Below are 20000 nucleotides of genomic sequence, written 5' to 3' on the forward strand. Positions count from 1 at the left end.
CCCCTCCCCCTCTTCCCCCTCTCTCTACCTCCCCTCCCCTCTTTTATTCTACCCCTCTCCTCTACTCCCCCCTCTTCTCCCTCTCCTCTACCTCCCCCTCTTCCCCCTCTCCTCTACCTCCCCCTCCCCCTCTGCCCCTCTCCTCTACCTCCCCCTCTGCCCTCTCTCCTCTACATCCCCTCCCCCTCTTCCCCCTCTCCTCTACCTCCCCCCCTCTGTCCCCTCTCCTCTACCTCCCCCTCTGCCCCCTATCCTCTACCTCCCCCTCTTTCCCCCTCTTCCCCCTCTCCTCTACCCTCCCCTCCCCTCTGCCCCTCTCCTCTACCCCCCCCCTCTTCCCCCTCTCCTCTACCTCCCCTCCCCCCCTCTTCCCCCTCTCCTCTACCTCCCCCCTCTGCCCTCTCCTCTAACCTCCCCCTCTGCCCCTCTCCTCTACCTCCCCCTCTGCCCTCCTCCTCTACCTCCCCCTCTGCCCTCTCCTCTACCTCCCCCTTCTTTTGCCCTTCTCCTCTACCGGCCCCCTCCCACTTGCCCCCTCATCCTCTACCTCCCCCCCTCTGCCCCTCTCCTCTACCTCCCCCCTCTCTGCCCTCTCCTCTACCTCCCCCTCTGCCCCCTCTCCTCTACCTCCCCTCTCCCTCCCTCCTCTGCCCCCTCTCCTCTACCTCCCCCTCCCCCTCTTGCCCCCTCTCCTCCCCCCTCTCCTCTCCCTCCCCTCTCTGCCCCCTCCACTCTACCTCCCCCTCTCCCAGTTGAACTATGTGGACATGGAGGAGAACACCATCCAGACGGTCCAGATGACCTTCCTGAAGCTGCTCAGCTCAACGGCCCGTCAGAATTCACCTACATCTGCCACCAGTCTGTAGCTGGTACGATGCCCAAGGCAGACGGCTACGACAAGGCTCTACGCTTCCTGGGTTACAACGACGAGGAGATGTCCTACGATAATACCCCTTCATCAAGGCACTTTCAGATGGATGCTCAGTAAGGACACAGTATAGATTATATACAGGTTATATTGTATAGAGTATTTAGGTTTTATTTTATACAGGCTATATTATATACAGGTTATATTATATAAAGGTTATATTACATAGAGTAATTAGGTTATATTATATACAGTATTTAGGTTATATTATATACAGTATTTAGGTTGTATTATATACAGGTTATATTATATACAGGTTATATTATATACAGTATTTAGGTTATATTATATACAGTATTTAGGTTGTATTATATACAGGTTATATTATATACAGGTTATATTATATACATGTTATATTATATACAGGTTATATTATATACAGTATTTAGGTTATATTATATACAGTATTTAGGTTATATTATATACAGTATTTAGGTTGTATTATATACAGGTTATATTATATACAGGTTAGATTATATACAGGTTATATTATATACAGGTTGTATTATATACAGGTTGTATTATATACAGTATTTAGGTTGTATTATATACAGGTTATATTATATACAGGTTATATTATATACAGTATTTAGGTTATATTATATACAGTATTTAGGTTGTATTATATACAGGTTATATTATATACAGGTTATATTATATACAGGTTATATTATATACAGGTTGTATTATATACAGGTTATATTATATACAGTATGTAGGTTATATTATATACAGTATTTAGGTTATATTATATACAGGTTATATTATATACAGGTTATATTATATACAGGTTATATTATATACAGGTTATATTATATACAGTATTTAGGTTGTATTATATACAGGTTATATTATATACAGTATTTAGGTTATATTATATACAGTATTTAGGTTATATTATATACAGGTTATATTATATACAGGTTATATTATATACAGGTTATATTATATACAGGTTATATTATATACAGTATTCAGGTTATATTATATACAGTATTTAGGGTTGTATTATATACAGGTTATATTATATACAGGTTATATTATATACAGTATTCAGGTTATATTATATACAGTATTTAGGTTGTATTATATACAGGTTATATTATATACAGGTTATATTATATACAGGTTATATTATATACAGGTTGTATTATATACAGGTTATATTATATACAGTATGTAGGTTATATTATATACAGTATTTAGGTTATATTATATACAGGTTATATTATATACAGGTTATATTATATACAGTATTTAGGTTATATTATATACAGGTTATATTATATACAGTATTTAGGTTATATTATATACAGTATTTAGGTTATATTATATACAGGTTATATTATATACAGGTTATATTATATACAGGTTATATTATATACAGTATTCAGGTTATATTATATACAGTATTTAGGTTGTATTATATACAGGTTATATTATATACAGGTTATATTATATACAGGTTATATTATGTACAGGTTATATTATATACAGTATTTAGGTTATATTATATACAGGTTATATTATATACAGTATTTAGGTTATATTATATACAGTATTCAGGTTATATTATATACAGGTTATATTATATACAGGTATTTATATACAGTTATATATATACAGGTTGTATTATATACAGGTTATATTATATACAGGTTATATTATATACAGGTTATATTATATACAGTATTTAGGTTATATTATATACAGGTTATATTATATACAGGTTATATTATATACAGGTTATATTATATACAGGTTATATTATATACAGGTTATATTATATACAGTATTTAGGTTATATTATATACAGGTTATATTATATACAGGTTATATTATATACAGGTTATATTATATACCGGTTATATTATATACCGTATTTAGGTTATATTATATACAGTATTTAGGTTGTATTATATACAGGTTATATTATATACAGGTTATATTATATACAGGTTATATTATATACAGTATTTAGGTTATATTATATACAGGTTATATTATATACAGTATTCAGGTTATATTATATACAGGTTATATTATATACAGTATTCAGGTTATATTATATACAGGTTATATTATATACAGTATTTAGGTTATATTATATACAGTATTCAGGTTGTATTATATACAGGTTGTATTATATACAGGTTATATTATATACAGGTTATATTATATACAGTATTTAGGTTATATTATATACAGTTTATATTATATACAGTATTTAGGTTATATTATATACAGTATTCAGGTTATATTATATACAGGTTATATTATATACAGGTTATATTATATACAGGTTATATTATATACAGGTTGTATTATATACAGGTTATATTATATACAGTATGTAGATTATATTATATACAGTATTTAGGTTATATTATATACAGTATTTAGGTTGTATTATATACAGTATTTAGGTTGTATTATATACAGGTTATATTATATACAGGTATATTATATACAGTATGTAGATTATATTATATACAGTATTTAGGTGATATTATATACAGGTTATATTATATACATGTTATATTATATACAGGTTATATTATATACAGGTTATATTATATACAGTATTTAGGTTATATTATATACAGTATTTAGGTTATATATATACAGGTTATATTATATACAGGTTATATTATATACAGTATTTAGGTTATATTATATACAGGTTATATTATATACAGGTTATATTATATACAGGTTATATTATATACAGTATTCAGGTTATATTATATACAGTATTTAGGTTATATTATATACAGGTTATATTATATACAGTATTCAGGTTATATTATATACAGTATTCAGGTTATATTATATACAGGTTATATTATATACAGTATTTAGGTTATATTATATACAGGTTATATTATATACAGTATTCAGGTTATATTATATACAGTATTTAGGTTATATTATATACAGGTTATATTATATACAGTATTTAGGTTATATTATATACAGTATTTAGGTTATATTATATACAGTATTTAGGTTATATTATATACAGGTTATATTATATACAGGTTATATTATATACAGGTTATATTATATACAGTATTCAGGTTATATTATATACAGGTTATATTATATACAGGTTATATTATATACAGGTTGTATTATATACAGTATTTAGGTTATATTATATACAGTATTTAGGTTGTATTATATACAGGTTATATTATATACAGTATTTAGGTTATATTATATACAGTATTTAGGTTATATTATATACAGGTTATATTATATACAGGTTATATTATATACAGGTTATATTATATACAGTATTTAGGTTATATTATATACAGGTTATATTATATACAGTATTTAGGTTATATTATATACAGTATTTAGGTTATATTATATACAGGTTATATTATATACAGGTTATATTATATACAGGTTATATTATATACAGGTTATATTATATACAGTATTTAGGTTATATTATATACAGGTTATATTATATACAGGTTATATTATATACAGTATTTAGGTTATATTATATACAGGTTATATTATATACAGGTTATATTATATACAGGTTATATTATATACAGGTTATATTATATACAGTATTTAGGTTATATTATATACAGGTTATATTATATACAGGTTATATTATATACAGGTTATATTATATACAGTATTTAGGTTGTATTATATACAGGTTATATTATATACAGGTTGTATTATATACAGGTTATATTATATACAGTATTAGGTTATATTATATACAGGTTATATTATATACAGGTTATATTATATACAGGTTATATTATATACAGGTTGTATTATATACAGGTTATATTATATACAGGTTATATTATATACAGTATTTAGGTTATATTATATACAGTATTTAGGTTGTATTATATACAGGTTATATTATATACAGGTTATATTATATACAGGTTATATTATATACAGTATTTAGGTTATATTATATACAGGTTATATTATATACAGGTTATATTATATACAGGTTATATTATATACAGTATTTAGGTTATATTATATACAGGTTATATTATATACAGGTTATATTATATACAGTATGTAGATTATATTATATACAGGTTATATTATATACAGTATTTAGGTTATATTATATACAGTATTTAGGTTATATTATATACAGGTTATATTATATACAGGTTATATTATATACAGTATTTAGGTTATATTATATACAGTTTGTAGGTTATATTATATAGAATTTATATTATATGCAGGTTATATTATATACAGAATGTAAATTATATCATATAAAGGTTATATTATATATAACATATATTGTATATAATATATTTATATTGTATACAGTATTTAGGTTATATTATATACAGCAGTTAGGTTATATTATATGCGGTGTTTAGGTTATTTTCTATACAGGTTATATTGATCCTGGTAACTGGTAGTTCTTTATCAGATCTTGATCACCACAGTAACTCGCTCTCCCTTGTCCCACCCCCTCTTTCCCCTTCACTCTCCCTTTCCCTTCCACCCCCCCCTCCCTTCCACCCTTCCCCTCCTCCGCCTTCCCTTCCACCCTCCCCCCTCATCCGCCTTCCCTTCCACCATTCCCCCCTCATCCGCCTTCCCTTCCACCCTTCCCCCCTCCTCCATCTTCACTTCTATCCTCTCCAGCTGAAGTCGGGATACTCCAAGACGGTGATGGAGATCAACACTCCTCGCATCGACCAGGTGCCCATCATCGACGTCATGTTCAATGACTTTGGTGAACCCAGCCAGCGGTTCGGTTTCGAGGTGGGCCCTGTCTGCTTCATGGGCTAGGACCTGACCACCACCCCCCCGACCCCGACCCCCCGACCAGCTGAAGGACAGGGTTAGAGGGTGTTCTGTTCCATGCATGCCTTGTACTGCCGACTGAATACCTGACATCAATCACTCACCCTCCCTATACTCCACTCGACCTGGCCTCAGGCTCTAAACCAAACCTGTGTTTTATATCCTTGATAAGGTGATCAGACCACCAGTTTCAGACCAGCAGCACGCTGCCCCCGCCCCCACTCGAGAACAGCGTGCCGCCCTCCTCTGCCCTGTCGTAGAAGCATTGTCCCAGGGGAATACTCCTCGCCCTTGTAGGGCCAATCACATAGTGACTTTACCTTGTAACAGGAGGGACATGAGGAATAAAGGACGTTTGATGCCGTTGACGGACAGTGGTGCACTTTCAGCAAACAGAGGGAGGTTCCACTCACCCCAACGCCCCCCTTTCCCCTCCTCGTCTTTCCCACTTCTCGTCCCTTATACCCCATGACCTTATCTAGAGAGACGTTCCACTCACCCCAACGCCCCCTTTCCTCTCCTCGTCTTTCCCACTTCTCGTCCCTTATACCCCATGACCTTATCTAGAGAGACGTTCCACTCACCCCAACGCCCCCCTTTCCTCTCCTCGTCTTTCCCACTTCTCGTCCCTTATACCCCATGACCTTATCTAGAGAGACGTTCCACTCACCCCAACGCCCCCCTTTCCTCTCCTCGTCTTTCCCACTTCTCGTCCCTTATACCCCATGACCTTATCTAGAGAGACGTTCCACTCACCCCAACGCCCCCCTTTCCTCTCCTCGTCTTTCCCACTTCTCGTCCCTTATACCCCATGACCTTATCTAGAGAGACGTTCCACTCACCCCAACGCCCCCCTTTCCTCTCCTCGTCTTTCCCACTTCTCGTCCCTTATACCCCATGGCCTTATCTAGAGAGACGTTCCACTCACCCCAACGCCCCCCTTTCCTCTCCTCGTCTTTCCCACTTCTCGTCCCTTATACCCCATGACCTTATCTAGAGAGACGTTCCACTCACCCCAACGCCCCCCTTTCCTCTCCTCGTCTTTCCCACTTCTCGTCCCTTATACCCCATGACCTTATCTAGAGAGACGTTCCACTCACCCCAACGCCCCCCTTTCCTCTCCTCGTCTTTCCCACTTCTCGTCCCTTATACCCCATGACCTTATCTAGAGAGACGTTCCACTCACCCCAACGCCCCCCTTTCCTCTCCTCGTCTTTCCCACTTCTCGTCCCTTATACCCCATGACCTTATCTAGAGAGACGTTCCACTCACCCCAACGCCCCCCTTTCCTCTCCTCGTCTTTCCCACTTCTCGTCCCTTATACCCCATGACCTTATCTAGAGAGACGTTCCACTCACCCCAACGCCCCCCTTTCCCCTCCTCGTCTTTCCCACTTCTCGTCCCTTATACCCCATGACCTTATCTAGAGAGACTTTCCACTCACCCCAATGCCCCCCTTTCCCTCCTCGTCTTTCCCACTTCTCGTCCCTTATACCCCATGACCTTATCTAGAGAGACGTTCCACTCACCTGCCAAGCCCCCTTCCTCCCTCCTCCCCCAGCCCAGCCTCCCTGTCTGGTAGCTCCAGTCCCCTCCTCCCTTCCCCAGCCTCCCTGTCTGGTAGCTCCAGTCTCCTCATCCCTACCCCAGCCCAGTCTCCCTGTCTGGTAGCTCCAGTCCCCTCGTCCCTCCCCCAGCCCAGTCTCCCTGTCTGGTAGGTCCAGTCTCCTCGTCCCTCCCCCAGCCCAGCCTCCCTGTCTGGTAGCTCCAGTCTCCTCGTCCCTCCCCCAGTCTCCCTGTCTGGTAGCTCCAGTCCCCTCGTCCCTCCCCCAGCCCAGCCTCCCTGTCTGGTAGCTCCAGTCTCCTCGTCCCTCCCCCAGTCTCCCTGTCTGGTAGCTCCAGTCTCCTCGTCCCTCCCCCAGCCCAGCCTCCCTGTCTGGTAGCTCCAGTCCCCTCGTCCCTCTTCCAGCCTCCCTGTCTGGTAGCTCCAGTCTCCTCGTCCCTCCCCCAGCCCAGCCTCCCTGTCTGGTAGCTCCAGTCTCCTCGTCCCTCCCCCAGCCTCCCTGTCTGGTAGCTCCAGTCTCCTCGTCCCTCCCCCAGCCTCCCTGTCTGGTAGCTCCAGTCCCCTCATCCCTCCCCCAGCCTCCCTGTCTGGTAGCTCCAGTCTCCTCGTCCCTCCCCCAGCCCAGCCTCCCTGTCTGGTAGCTCCAGTCTCCTCGTCCCTCCCCCAGCCCAGCCTCCCTGTCTGGTAGCTCCAGTCTCCTCGTCCCTCCCCCAGCCCAGCCTCCCTGTCTGGTAGCTCCAGTCTCCTCGTCCCTCCCCCAGCCTCCCTGTGTGGTAGCTCCAGTCTCCTCGTCCCTCCCCCAGCCCAGCCTCCCTGTCTGGTAGCTCCAGTCTCCTCGTCCCTCCCCCAGCCTCCCTGTCTGGTAGCTCCAGTCTCCTCGTCCCTCCCCCAGCCCAGCCTCCCTGTCTGGTAGCTCCAGTCTCCTCGTCCCTCCCCCAGCCTCCCTGTCTGGTAGCTCCAGTCTCCTCGTCCCTCCCCCAGCCCAGCCTCCCTGTCTGGTAGCTCCAGTCTCCTCGTCCCTCCCCCAGCCTCCCTGTCTGGTAGCTCCAGTCTCCTCGTCCCTCCCCAGCCTCCCTGTCTGGTAGCTCCAGTCTCCTCGTCCCTCCCCCAGCCTCCCTGTCTGGTAGCTCCAGTCTCCTCGTCCCTCCCCCAGCCTCCCTGTCTGGTAGCTCCAGTCTCCTCGTCCCTCCCCCAGCCCAGCCTCCCTGTCTGGTAGCTCCAGTCTCCTCGTCCCTCCCCCAGCCTCCCTGTCTGGTAGCTCCAGTCTCCTCGTCCCTCCCCCAGCCCAGCCTCCCTGTCTGGTAGCTCCAGTCTCCTCGTCCCTCCCCCAGCCTCCCTGTCTGGTAGCTCCAGTCTCCTCGTCCCTCCCCCAGCCTCCCTGTCTGGTAGCTCCAGTCTCCTCGTCCCTCCCCCAGCCCAGCCTCCCTGTCTGGTAGCTCCAGTCTCCTCGTCCCTCCCCCAGCCCAGCCTCCCTGTCTGGTAGCTCCAGTCTCCTCGTCCCTCCCCCAGCCCAGCCTCCCTGTCTAGTAGCTCCAGTCTCCTCGTCCCTCCCCCAGCCTCCCTGTCTGGTAGCTCCAGTCTCCTCGTCCCTCCCCCAGCCCAGCCTCCCTGTCTGGTAGCTCCAGTCTCCTCGTCCCTCCCCCAGCCTCCCTGTCTGGTAGCTCCAGTCTCCTCGTCCCTCCCCCAGCCCAGCCTCCCTGTCTGGTAGCTCCAGTCTCCTCGTCCCTCCCCCAGCCTCCCTGTCTGGTAGCTCCAGTCTCCTCGTCCCTCCCCCAGCCTCCCTGTCTGGTAGCTCCAGTCTCCTCGTCCCTCCCCCAGCCCAGCCTCCCTGTCTGGTAGCTCCAGTCTCCTCGTCCCTCCCCCAGCCCAGCCTCCCTGTCTGGTAGCTCCAGTCTCCTCGTCCCTCCCCCAGCCCAGCCTCCCTGTCTAGTAGCTCCAGTCTCCTCGTCCCTCCCCCAGCCTCCCTGTCTGGTAGCTCCAGTCTCCTCGTCCCTCCCCCAGCCCAGCCTCCCTGTCTGGTAGCTCCAGTCTCCTCGTCCCTCCCCCAGCCCAGCCTCCCTGTCTGGTAGCTCCAGTCTCCTCGTCCCTCCCCCAGCCCAGCCTCCCTGTCTGGTAGCTCCAGTCTCCTCGTCCCTCCCCCAGCCCAGCCTCCCTGTCTGGTAGCTCCAGTCTCCTCGTCCCTCCCCCAGCCCAGCCTCCCTGTCTGGTAGCTCCAGTCTCCTCGTCCCTCCCCCAGCCCAGCCTCCCTGTCTGGTAGCTCCAGTCTCCTCGTCCCTCCCCCAGCCCAGCCTCCCTGTCTGGTAGCTCCAGTCTCCTCGTCCCTCCCCCAGCCCAGCCTCCCTGTCTGGTAGCTCCAGTCTCCTCGTCCCTCCCCCAGCCCAGCCTCCCTGTCTGGTAGCTCCAGTCTCCTCGTCCCTCCCCCAGCCTCCCTGTCTGGTAGCTCCAGTGTTGCTCCAGATACAACCACAGAGGTGCTTTTGTGCGGAACACAGAAAACCAAAGGTGCTACAAAAAAAGTGCATTTTTATAAACTGTAATTATTATTATTATTTTGTACAATACTGTTCTCTTTCTGAGTCCACTCTTCAAAAAAAGAAACATGCATGTGTACCAAGACTCTTCATAAAATGTTTTAATACTGTTATAATAAATACATGTTAGTAATACTATATAGAAAATACATTTGCAATAAATATATTTGTTTGTTTTAAATGTCTGTTGAGAAACAAATTGGTAAGTAAGTAAGTAAGTAGTCCTATGTTGTCGTTGTTTTTGGAATACAATGTTAATATCAGCAGTTAAATACAAAATCTTCTCTATTTTGTAATAATGAAGAATCTCCTTTTGTAAATATTGGCCGTTATAAAGCACTTAAAGCATTATTCTCCCCCTCCAAGACTCTAATCTACTCTACAGTGAAGGGTTATACACATAATAGGGCTATATGTATATATATATATATGGTTTAGTAACCCTTAGTAACCATATATATATATGGTTACTAAGGGTTACTAAACCAAATTGAACAACAGCAATCAACTCAAAGTGAGCTCTCTAAAAAGGACTTGTTCTTTCCAACTATTAAATCTAGTTTTTTTCTTTCTTCTTTGTGCCTGCTAAATCAAGAAGTTGCAAAATAAAAAAGAGTAATGTAAAAATGTCCACAAAGCCAATAGGTAGATAGGTCCTCTGAACTAAAAGGTTCTTCTTCTGCCTGATAGATATGATCCCACAGAGGATCTATACCTCAATCGCTCTACGTACATCAAGTTGACATTCTATAGGATGGATGACAAACCTTGATGCATATACAATTAAGTTATATATTTATAGTTATATACAATTAAGTTTACATATTTGGGTGAGGAAAATAAAAATACCTATTTGTGTAGGTTCTTCATGTCCAATTCCTAACCGTCTGTCAATGATGCCAAGTAAATGAGCTCTTTATACAGTTCATCTGTTTTCCTGTAACAGTAATGAGGTAATGTTTTCCTGTGCTTTTGATGGTTGATTCGTATTAAAACTGGATTCTGAACAATGTGTCGATTTGACCGTCTGTATCCTTCACTGTCTCTAGTGATTCCATGATGATTCCATGGTGCTTTACCGTGACAGATTATTCTTCCCTTTCATCAAAGGATTAAATAATCCTAATCTCTTAAACATGGTCAGGTTAGGCTAATCTGTGATATGTCTGAGTCGTGGTGTTTCTGTTCCTACCCACAAATCCGAGGTACACCCCCAACTGGTCCCCCCGAGCGCCTCTCTCTCTCTCCTACTCCGACCCAGACTTTGATCGTGGTGGCCATGATGAAACAGTATGAAAGGTACAGACAGTTGGCATCACATGATGTTTCCCTAGGCCCTGTACAGCTTTATTCCACATGGTCACAGTGTGATGGCAGCTTCTCTTTTAGGGCAAAGTCTTCCTTACCCTGACATACCAGGACAGAATAGTGGAGCCGGAGAAGATGGCTGACATTTGACAAAACACTGATGTCTTTTTGTTTGTTTATTTGTGCTGTTTGTAACTTTGTATTTATTTATTATTTTGTACATAATGTTGCCACTACCGTCTCTTATGACCGAAAATAACTTCTAGACATCAGGACTGTGATTACTCACCACGGACTAGCAGAATGCTTTTTTTCCCTTTAACAAGTCCGACGTGATATACTGCTTTCTCGGGAACAGGCCCAGATCCCCGTGATTTGCATGAAGAGGAGGCGGAGATAAAGGGGCCAGAGGGCAGGCTGCCTTCTGAGAATTCGTAGGCGATCGAATAATCGATCGAACTGGCAAGTGTCATCTCAGACATTTTCAACCTCTCCCTGTCCGAGTCTGTAAAACCAACATGTTTTAAGCAGACCACCATAGTGCCTGTGCCCAAGAAAACTGAGGTAACCTGCCTCAATGACTACCGACCCGTAGCACTCACGTCTGTAGCCATGAAGTGCTTTGAAAGGCTGGTCATGTTATTCCAGAAACCCTAGACCCACTCCAATTTGCATACCGCCCCAACAGATATAAAGATGATGCAATCTCTATTGCACTTCACACTGCCCTTTCCCACCTGGACAAAAGGAACACCTATGTGAGAATGCTATTTATTGTCTACAATTTAGCATTCAACACCATAGTGCCCTCAAAGCTCATCAATAAGCTAAGGACCCTGGGACTAAACACCTCCCACTGCAACTGGATCCTAGACTTCCTGACGGGCCGCCCCCAGTTGGTAAGGGTAGGTAACAACACATCTGCCACGCTGATCCTCAACACAGGAGTCCCTCAGGGGCGCGTGCTCAGTCCCCTCCTGTACTCCCTGTTCACTCATGACTGCACAGCTTGGCACGACTTCAAAATCATTATTAAGTTTGCCAATGACACAACAGATCACCGACAACGACGAGACAGCCTATAGGGAGGAGGTCAGAGACCTGGCCGTGTCGTGCCAGAACACAACCTCTCCCTCAATGTGATCAAGACAGGGGTTGATGGTGGACTACAGGAAAGAGAGGACCGAGCACGCCCCCATTCTCATCAACGGGGCTGCAGTGGAGCAGGTTGAGAGCTTCAAGTTCCTTGGTGTCCACATCACCAACAAACTAACATGGCCCAAGCACACCAAGACAAAGAGGGCATGACAAAATCTATTCCCCCTCAGGAAACTGAAAAGATTTGGCATGAGTCATCAGATCCTCAATAGGTTTTGCAGCTGTGCCATCGAGAGCATGGTTGCATCATCGTGTCAGAGGAAGGCCCTAAAAATTGGCAAATGCTCCAGCCACCCTAGTCATAGTCTGTTCTCTCTGCTACCACATGGCAAGCGGTACCGGAGCGCCAAGTCTAGGTCCAAGAGGTTTCTAAACAGCTTCTACCCCCAAACCATCAGACTCCTGAACATCTCATCAAATGGCTACCAAGACTTTTTGCACCCCCCCCCCTCTCTACCCCCCTTTTACACCGCTTATACTCTCTGTATCTCTCATCTATGCATAGTCACTAACTCTACCTACATGTACATATTACTTCAACTAACCAGTACCCGCACATTGACTCTGTACTGGTACCACCCTGTATATACTGCTGCTCTTTAATTACTTGTTACTTTTATTTCTTATTCTTATCCTTATTTTTTTTAAATTCATTGCTGGTTAGGGGCTCGTAAGTCAGCATTTCACTGTAAGGTTGTATTTCCCTCCCCCAGCCTCCCTGTCTGGTAGCTCCAGTCTCCTCGTCCCTCCCCCAGCCCAGCCTCCCTGTCTGGTAGCTCCAGTCTCCTCGTCCCTCCCCCAGCCCAGCCTCCCTGTCTGGTAGCTCCAGTCTCCTCGTCCCTCCCCCAGCCCAGCCTCCCTGTCTGGTAGCTCCAGTCTCCTCGTCCCTCCCCCAGCCCAGCCTCCCTGTCTGGTAGCTCCAGTCTCCTCGTCCCTCCCCCAGCCCAGCCTCCCTGTCTGGTAGCTCCAGTCTCCTCGTCCCTCCCCCAGCCCAGCCTCCCTGTCTGGTAGCTCCAGTCTCCTCGTCCCTCCCCCAGCCTCCCTGTCTGGTAGCTCCAGTGTTGCTCCAGATACAACCACAGAGGTGCTTTTGTGCGGAACACAGAAAACCAAAGGTGCTACAAAAAAAGTGCATTTTTATAAACTGTAATTATTATTATTATTTTGTACAATACTGTTCTCTTTCTGAGTCCACTCTTCAAAAAAAGAAACATGCATGTGTACCAAGACTCTTCATAAAATGTTTTAATACTGTTTATAATAAATACATGTTAGTAATACTATATAGAAAATACATAAATATATTTGTTTGTTTTAAATGTCTGTTGAGAAACAAATTGGTAAGTAAGTCAGTAAGTAGTCCTATGTTGTCGTTGTTTTTGGAATACAATGTTAATATCAGCAGTTAAATACAAAATCTTCTCTATTTTGTAATAATGAAGAATCTCCTTTTGTAAATATTGGCCGTTATAAAGCACTTAAAGCATTATTCTCCCCCTCCAAGACTCTAATCTACTCTACAGTGAAGGGTTATACACATAATAGGGCTATATGTATATATATATATATGGTTTAGTAACCCTTAGTAACCAAATATATATATGGTTACTAAGGGTTACTAAACCAAATTGAACAACAGCAATCAACTCAAAGTGAGCTCTCTAAAAAGGACTTGTTCTTTCCAACTATTAAATCTAGTTTTTTTCTTTCTTCTTTGTGCCTGCTAAATCAAGAAGTTACAAAATAAAAAAGAGTAATGTAAAAATGTCCACAAAGCCAATAGGTAGATAGGTCCTCTGAACTAAAAGGTTCTTCTTCTGCCTGATAGATATGATCCCACAGAGGATCTATACCTCAATCGCTCTACGTACATCAAGTTGACATACTATAGGATGGATGACAAACCTTGATGCATATACAATTAAGTTATATATTTATAGTTATATACAATTAAGTTTACATATTTGGGAAAATAAAAATACCTATTTGTGTAGGTTCTTCATGTCCAATTCCTAACCGTCTGTCAATGATGCCAAGTAAATGAGCTCTTTATACAGTTCATCTGTTTTCCTGTAACAGTAATGAGGTAATGTTTTCCTGTGCTTTTGATGGTTGATTCGTATTAAAACTGGATTCTGAACAATGTGTCGATTTGACCGTCTGTATCCTTCACTGTCTCTAGTGATTCCATGATGATTCCATGGTGCTTTACCGTGACAGATTATTCTTCCCTTTCATCAAAGGATTAAATAATCCTAATCTCTTAAACATGGTCAGGTTAGGCTAATCTGTGATATGTCTGAGTCGTGGTGTTTCTGTTCCTACCCACAAATCCGAGGTACACCCCCAACTGGTCCCCCCGAGCGCCTCTCTCTCTCTCCTACTCCGACCCAGACTTTGATCGTGGTGGCCATGATGAAACAGTATGAAAGGTACAGACAGTTGGCATCACATGATGTTTCCCTAGGCCCTGTACAGCTTTATTCCACATGGTCACAGTGTGATGGCAGCTTCTCTTTTAGGGCAAAGTCTTCCTTACCCTGACATACCAGGACAGAATAGTGGAGCCGGAGAAGATGGCTGACATTTGACAAAACACTGATGTCTTTTTGTTTGTTTATTTGTGCTGTTTGTAACTTTGTATTTATTTATTATTTTGTACATAATGTTGCCACTACCGTCTCTTATGACCGAAAATAACTTCTAGACATCAGGACTGTGATTACTCACCACGGACTAGCAGAATGCTTTTTTTCCCTTTAACAAGTCCGACGTGATATACTGCTTTCTCGGGAACAGGCCCAGATCCCCGTGATTTGCATGAAGAGGAGGCGGAGATAAAGGGGCCAGAGGGCAGGCTGCCTTCTGAGAATTCGTAGGCGATCGAATAATCGATCGAACTGGCAAGTGTCATCTCAGACATTTTCAACCTCTCCCTGTCCGAGTCTGTAAAACCAACATGTTTTAAGCAGACCACCATAGTGCATGTGCCCAAGAAAACTGAGGTAACCTGCCTCAATGACTACCGACCCGTAGCACTCACGTCTGTAGCCATGAAGTGCTTTGAAAGGCTGGTCATGTTATTCCAGAAACCCTAGACCCACTCCAATTTGCATACCGCCCCAACAGATATAAAGATGATGCAATCTCTATTGCACTTCACACTGCCCTTTCCCACCTGGACAAAAGGAACACCTATGTGAGAATGCTATTTATTGTCTACAATTTAGCATTCAACACCATAGTGCCCTCAAAGCTCATCAATAAGCTAAGGACCCTGGGACTAAACACCTCCCACTGCAACTGGATCCTAGACTTCCTGACGGGCCGCCCCCAGTTGGTAAGGGTAGGTAACAACACATCTGCCACGCTGATCCTCAACACAGGAGTCCCTCAGGGGCGCGTGCTCAGTCCCCTCCTGTACTCCCTGTTCACTCATGACTGCACAGCTTGGCACGACTTCAAAATCATTATTAAGTTTGCCAATGACACAACAGATCACCGACAACGACGAGACAGCCTATAGGGAGGAGGTCAGAGACCTGGCCGTGTCGTGCCAGAACACAACCTCTCCCTCAATGTGATCAAGACAGGGGTTGATGGTGGACTACAGGAAAGAGAGGACCGAGCACGCCCCCATTCTCATCAACGGGGCTGCAGTGGAGCAGGTTGAGAGCTTCAAGTTCCTTGGTGTCCACATCACCAACAAACTAACATGGCCCAAGCACACCAAGACAAAGAGGGCATGACAAAATCTATTCCCCCTCAGGAAACTGAAAAGATTTGGCATGAGTCATCAGATCCTCAATAGGTTTTGCAGCTGTGCCATCGAGAGCATGGTTGCATCATCGTGTCAGAGCAAGGCCCTAAAAATTGGCAAATGCTCCAGCCACCCTAGTCATAGTCTGTTCTCTCTGCTACTGCATGGCAAGCGGTACCGGAGCGCCAAGTCTAGGTCCAAGAGGTTTCTAAACAGCTTCTACCCCCAAACCATCAGACTCCTGAACATCTCATCAAATGGCTACCAAGACTTTTTGCACCCCCCCCCCCCTCTCTCCCCCCCTTTTACACCGCTTATACTCTCTGTATCTCTCATCTATGCATAGTCACTAACTCTACCTACATGTACATATTACTTCAACTAACCAGTACCCGCACATTGACTCTGTACTGGTACCACCCTGTATATACTGCTGCTCTTTAATTACTTGTTACTTTTATTTCTTATTCTTATCCTTATTTTTTTTAAATTCATTGCTGGTTAGGGGCTCGTAAGTCAGCATTTCACTGTAAGGTTGTATTTGGCGTATGGGACTAATAAAATGGGATTTGATTTGATTTGACAGGTATCCAATCTTCCACTGCTCAAATCTAGCAGTTTACAAAAAACACCGACAAATACCAACTGAAGACATTTTCTTCCAACATAATTACTCTTGTTTCTGTGTGGGTCTAAAGATACACACACACACACACACACACACAAACAAACATTGGACTGTGTTACTAATGAGTCGATGAATCACTAGAACTGAGCATCAGAGAGAGAGTCATTGACAGAACTGAGAGACAGTTTTAACAACGACAACAATCAGAATGTACATTTGTTATACCCTTGTCTTCGTTCTCTTTGTTTTCAATCATGTTTGTTACATGTCATGTTATGTTTGTTACACATCACATTATATCACACATGTTGTGTTACATGTTATATGCATATTCTGTGTGTGTGCCAGTTTTCTCAGCGTGTTTGTTGGAAAAGTGAATCATCAATTAATCTGTTAGTTGATCATCCATGTCCCTGTTCATCCCATATGGTGGTAGTCAGTGAAGACACATGGCGCTCTGGCAAACAGTGAACAACTTAACATTCAGAAGAACAAGGCTGAGAAGAGACTGAAACTTAACATTCAGAAGAAAAGGGCTGAGAAGAGACTGAAACTTAACATTCAGAAGAACAGGGCTGAGAAGAGACTGAAACTTAACATTCAGAAGAACAGGGCTGAGAAGAGACTGAAACTTAACATTCAGAAGAACAGGGCTGAGAAGAGACTAAAACTTAACATTCAGAAGAACAGGGCTGAGAAGAGCACGAAACTTCCTGACTCTTGTGTGAACGATTTCGTAAAGGTCGAATACAGTTGTTTTTTTTTATCTCAATATCAAATCATTTCAACAGCCTTCAACCACCCTGCTGGATTGCCTCTGAAGGTAAGCAGGGTCGGTCCTGGTCGGTCCCTGGATGGGAGACCAGGTGCTGCTAGAAGTCAAAATCCAATTGATTTATATAGCCCTTCGTACATCAGCTGATATCTCAAAGTGCTGTACAGAAACCCAGCCTAAAACCCCAAACAGCAAGCAATGCAGGTGTGGAAGCACGTTGGCTAGGAAAAACTCCCTAGAAAGGCCAAAAACTAGGAAGAAACCTAGAGAGGAACCAGGCTATGTGGGGTGGCCAGTCCTCTTCTGGCTGTGCCGGGTGGAGATTATAACAGAACATGGCCAAGATGTTCAAATGTTCATGAGTGACCAGCATGGTCCAATAATAATACGGCAGAACAGTTGAAACTGGAGCAGCAGCACAACTGATAGAGACATACCCCAAGCAACTTACAGCTGTAATCGCAGCAAAAGGTGGCGCTACAAAGTATTAACTTAAGGGGGCTGAATAATTTTGCACGCCCAATTTTTCCGTTTTTGATTTGTTAAAAAAGTTTGAAATATCCAATAAATGTCGTTCCACTTCATGATTGTGTCCCACTTGCTGTTGATTCTTCACAAAAAAATACAGTTTTATATCTTTATGTTTGAAGCCTGAAATGTGGCAAAAGGTCGCAAAGTTCAAGGGGGCCGAATACTTTCGCAAGGCACTGTATATCAGCCCTCTGATTACCATAAAGAGCAAGATGTCCCACTCTGTTCTGGGCCAGCTGCAGCTTAACTAGGTCTTTCCTTACAGCACTGGACCACACGACTGGACAATAATCAAAACTAGCAGAGGAGAAAATCCCAGTGCCCCAGGGCAGTGAAGGGAACATTGCCCCAGGACAGTAAAGTGGACTTTGCCCTGCGTAAGGTGCAGTCTTTTGGATGGTACATTAAAAATGGGTGTCGTAACCTGAAAACTAGCTGTTTGTTGTCAGGTTTGGAACTCTCTTTGTCATTGGTTTATCAACTTACACCACCTGGTGATGTTGCCAGGTGATCAAAACCCCTAGGCATGTGAAACAAGCTGACATTTCATTTAAAAACAGCTTTTACACTAAAACGGCATTTTCACAATTTCACAGTATTATTCCAACCTCATAGTGTGAAAATAGAAATATAAAACACTGCGATATTTGTCAGACCATGAGACATCCCCCAAAAATTATCACAAAATCATCTGTAACATCTGAACGGTTTGGCAAAAACAAAACCCATCTGTGGAAAGATGAGACTCTGACGAACACGATGTTGTTCTCGGTTTTGTTATACGACCCCCACAAGCGTCTTGGGACTCGTCTGAATTCGGTACAATCGATCTGCCAACTTGTGTCTGTAGCATCCAAACAGACTAATATGACCCCTCTGTGGAAAGGTGAGAGTCTCGAGGATGCCCACAGACCTCACAAAACTCTTCTGACGGTCCTGTGATACCAGACGAAAACATTTATGGATATAAATATATAAATATTATATAAGGACGTTTAGTGCCAAATCATAATAAAAATCATAATAATAATAATGATGTTTCCTGATCTTTCTCACATTTTAGAACAAACTTCCTTTAGATTTTTTGGGACTATCTGTTGTTCCATGTAGTGAATCTGTTATGCATTGTGTTTGTATGGGCTAATAGCAGTAAGGCCACAAAAAAAAAAATTATTTTTATCAAATAATTGTCTTATATATTTTTGGGATACTTCAAGGGGTCTTAAAATTCTAAATCTATTAGGAAATTGATGTTTGATCCCCCTCCCTCCAATAGTCCTGTTTGTCCATTTTGAGACACCGTAGCCAGTCTACATCTAAGATAACTCAAGAAATGTTTAATTTTAAAATATTTTTTTCAATAAAAAAAATGTGAATGAAAACTATTTGTCTCTTGCTGATTGACAACAAAGACTTTATTGAAGAATCCCTACGAAAAGAGGCGTAGACTTCCGTTCTGAACTTTGGCTGGCGTTCAGAAAAAAATGTTGTGTTTTTTCCCCGATCAGACGGGAAAAAATATATATATATCAGAATCGCCACAAAATGTCTTCATAATAGATGAACGAACTCAAGCGAACTGTTTCGGCTGGGTAACGTTTAGCCTGCCCTGAAGCTGAAGGATTCGTTGCCATATCAATGTCCCTGGCTAAAAAGTGAGCCACATTCGTGCTAATGGAAAGTGGGGTAAATTGAGCCAAAGCGGTAAATTGAGCCAAAGCGGTAAATTGAGCCAAAGCGGTAAATTGAGCCAAAGCGGTAAATTGTTTCTGGGAAATAAATACACATAAAGAAGTAGTTACCAAAGTTAAATTCAACCAACCTGGGTTGGGCTCAATTCAGAATGTTGGAATTCACTCCCATTTAACTCATGAGTTGAAATTCGAATTGAATTGGCCACACCCCACAGGAAGTACAGTATAATTAGACTTTGAGTTTGAGTGACAGGAAGTAGATTTTAATTCAGTGCAATTCAAAGAAAAATCCCATT

The 20000-nt window shown here is 42.4% G+C and overlaps 1 protein-coding gene across 1 annotated transcript in view; it reads left to right on the forward strand.

Moving 5' to 3' along the window:
- The window catches only part of LOC109871856 (collagen alpha-1(XI) chain-like), a 120482-nt gene extending 112616 nt beyond the window's left edge, over nucleotides 1–7866 (forward strand). The window contains 5 exon segments of the mRNA XM_031806762.1: nucleotides 753–837; nucleotides 840–947; nucleotides 950–984; nucleotides 5594–7473; nucleotides 7652–7866. Of these exon segments, the coding sequence (XP_031662622.1) occupies nucleotides 753–837; nucleotides 840–947; nucleotides 950–984; nucleotides 5594–5740 (375 nt within the window). The 3' untranslated portion in view covers nucleotides 5741–7473; nucleotides 7652–7866.
- Nucleotides 7867–20000: the final 12134 nt, after the last annotated feature.

This window comes from Oncorhynchus kisutch, linkage group LG27, assembly GCF_002021735.2.
Source record: "Oncorhynchus kisutch isolate 150728-3 linkage group LG27, Okis_V2, whole genome shotgun sequence".
In the NCBI taxonomy this organism is placed as follows: Eukaryota; Metazoa; Chordata; class Actinopteri; order Salmoniformes; family Salmonidae; genus Oncorhynchus; species Oncorhynchus kisutch.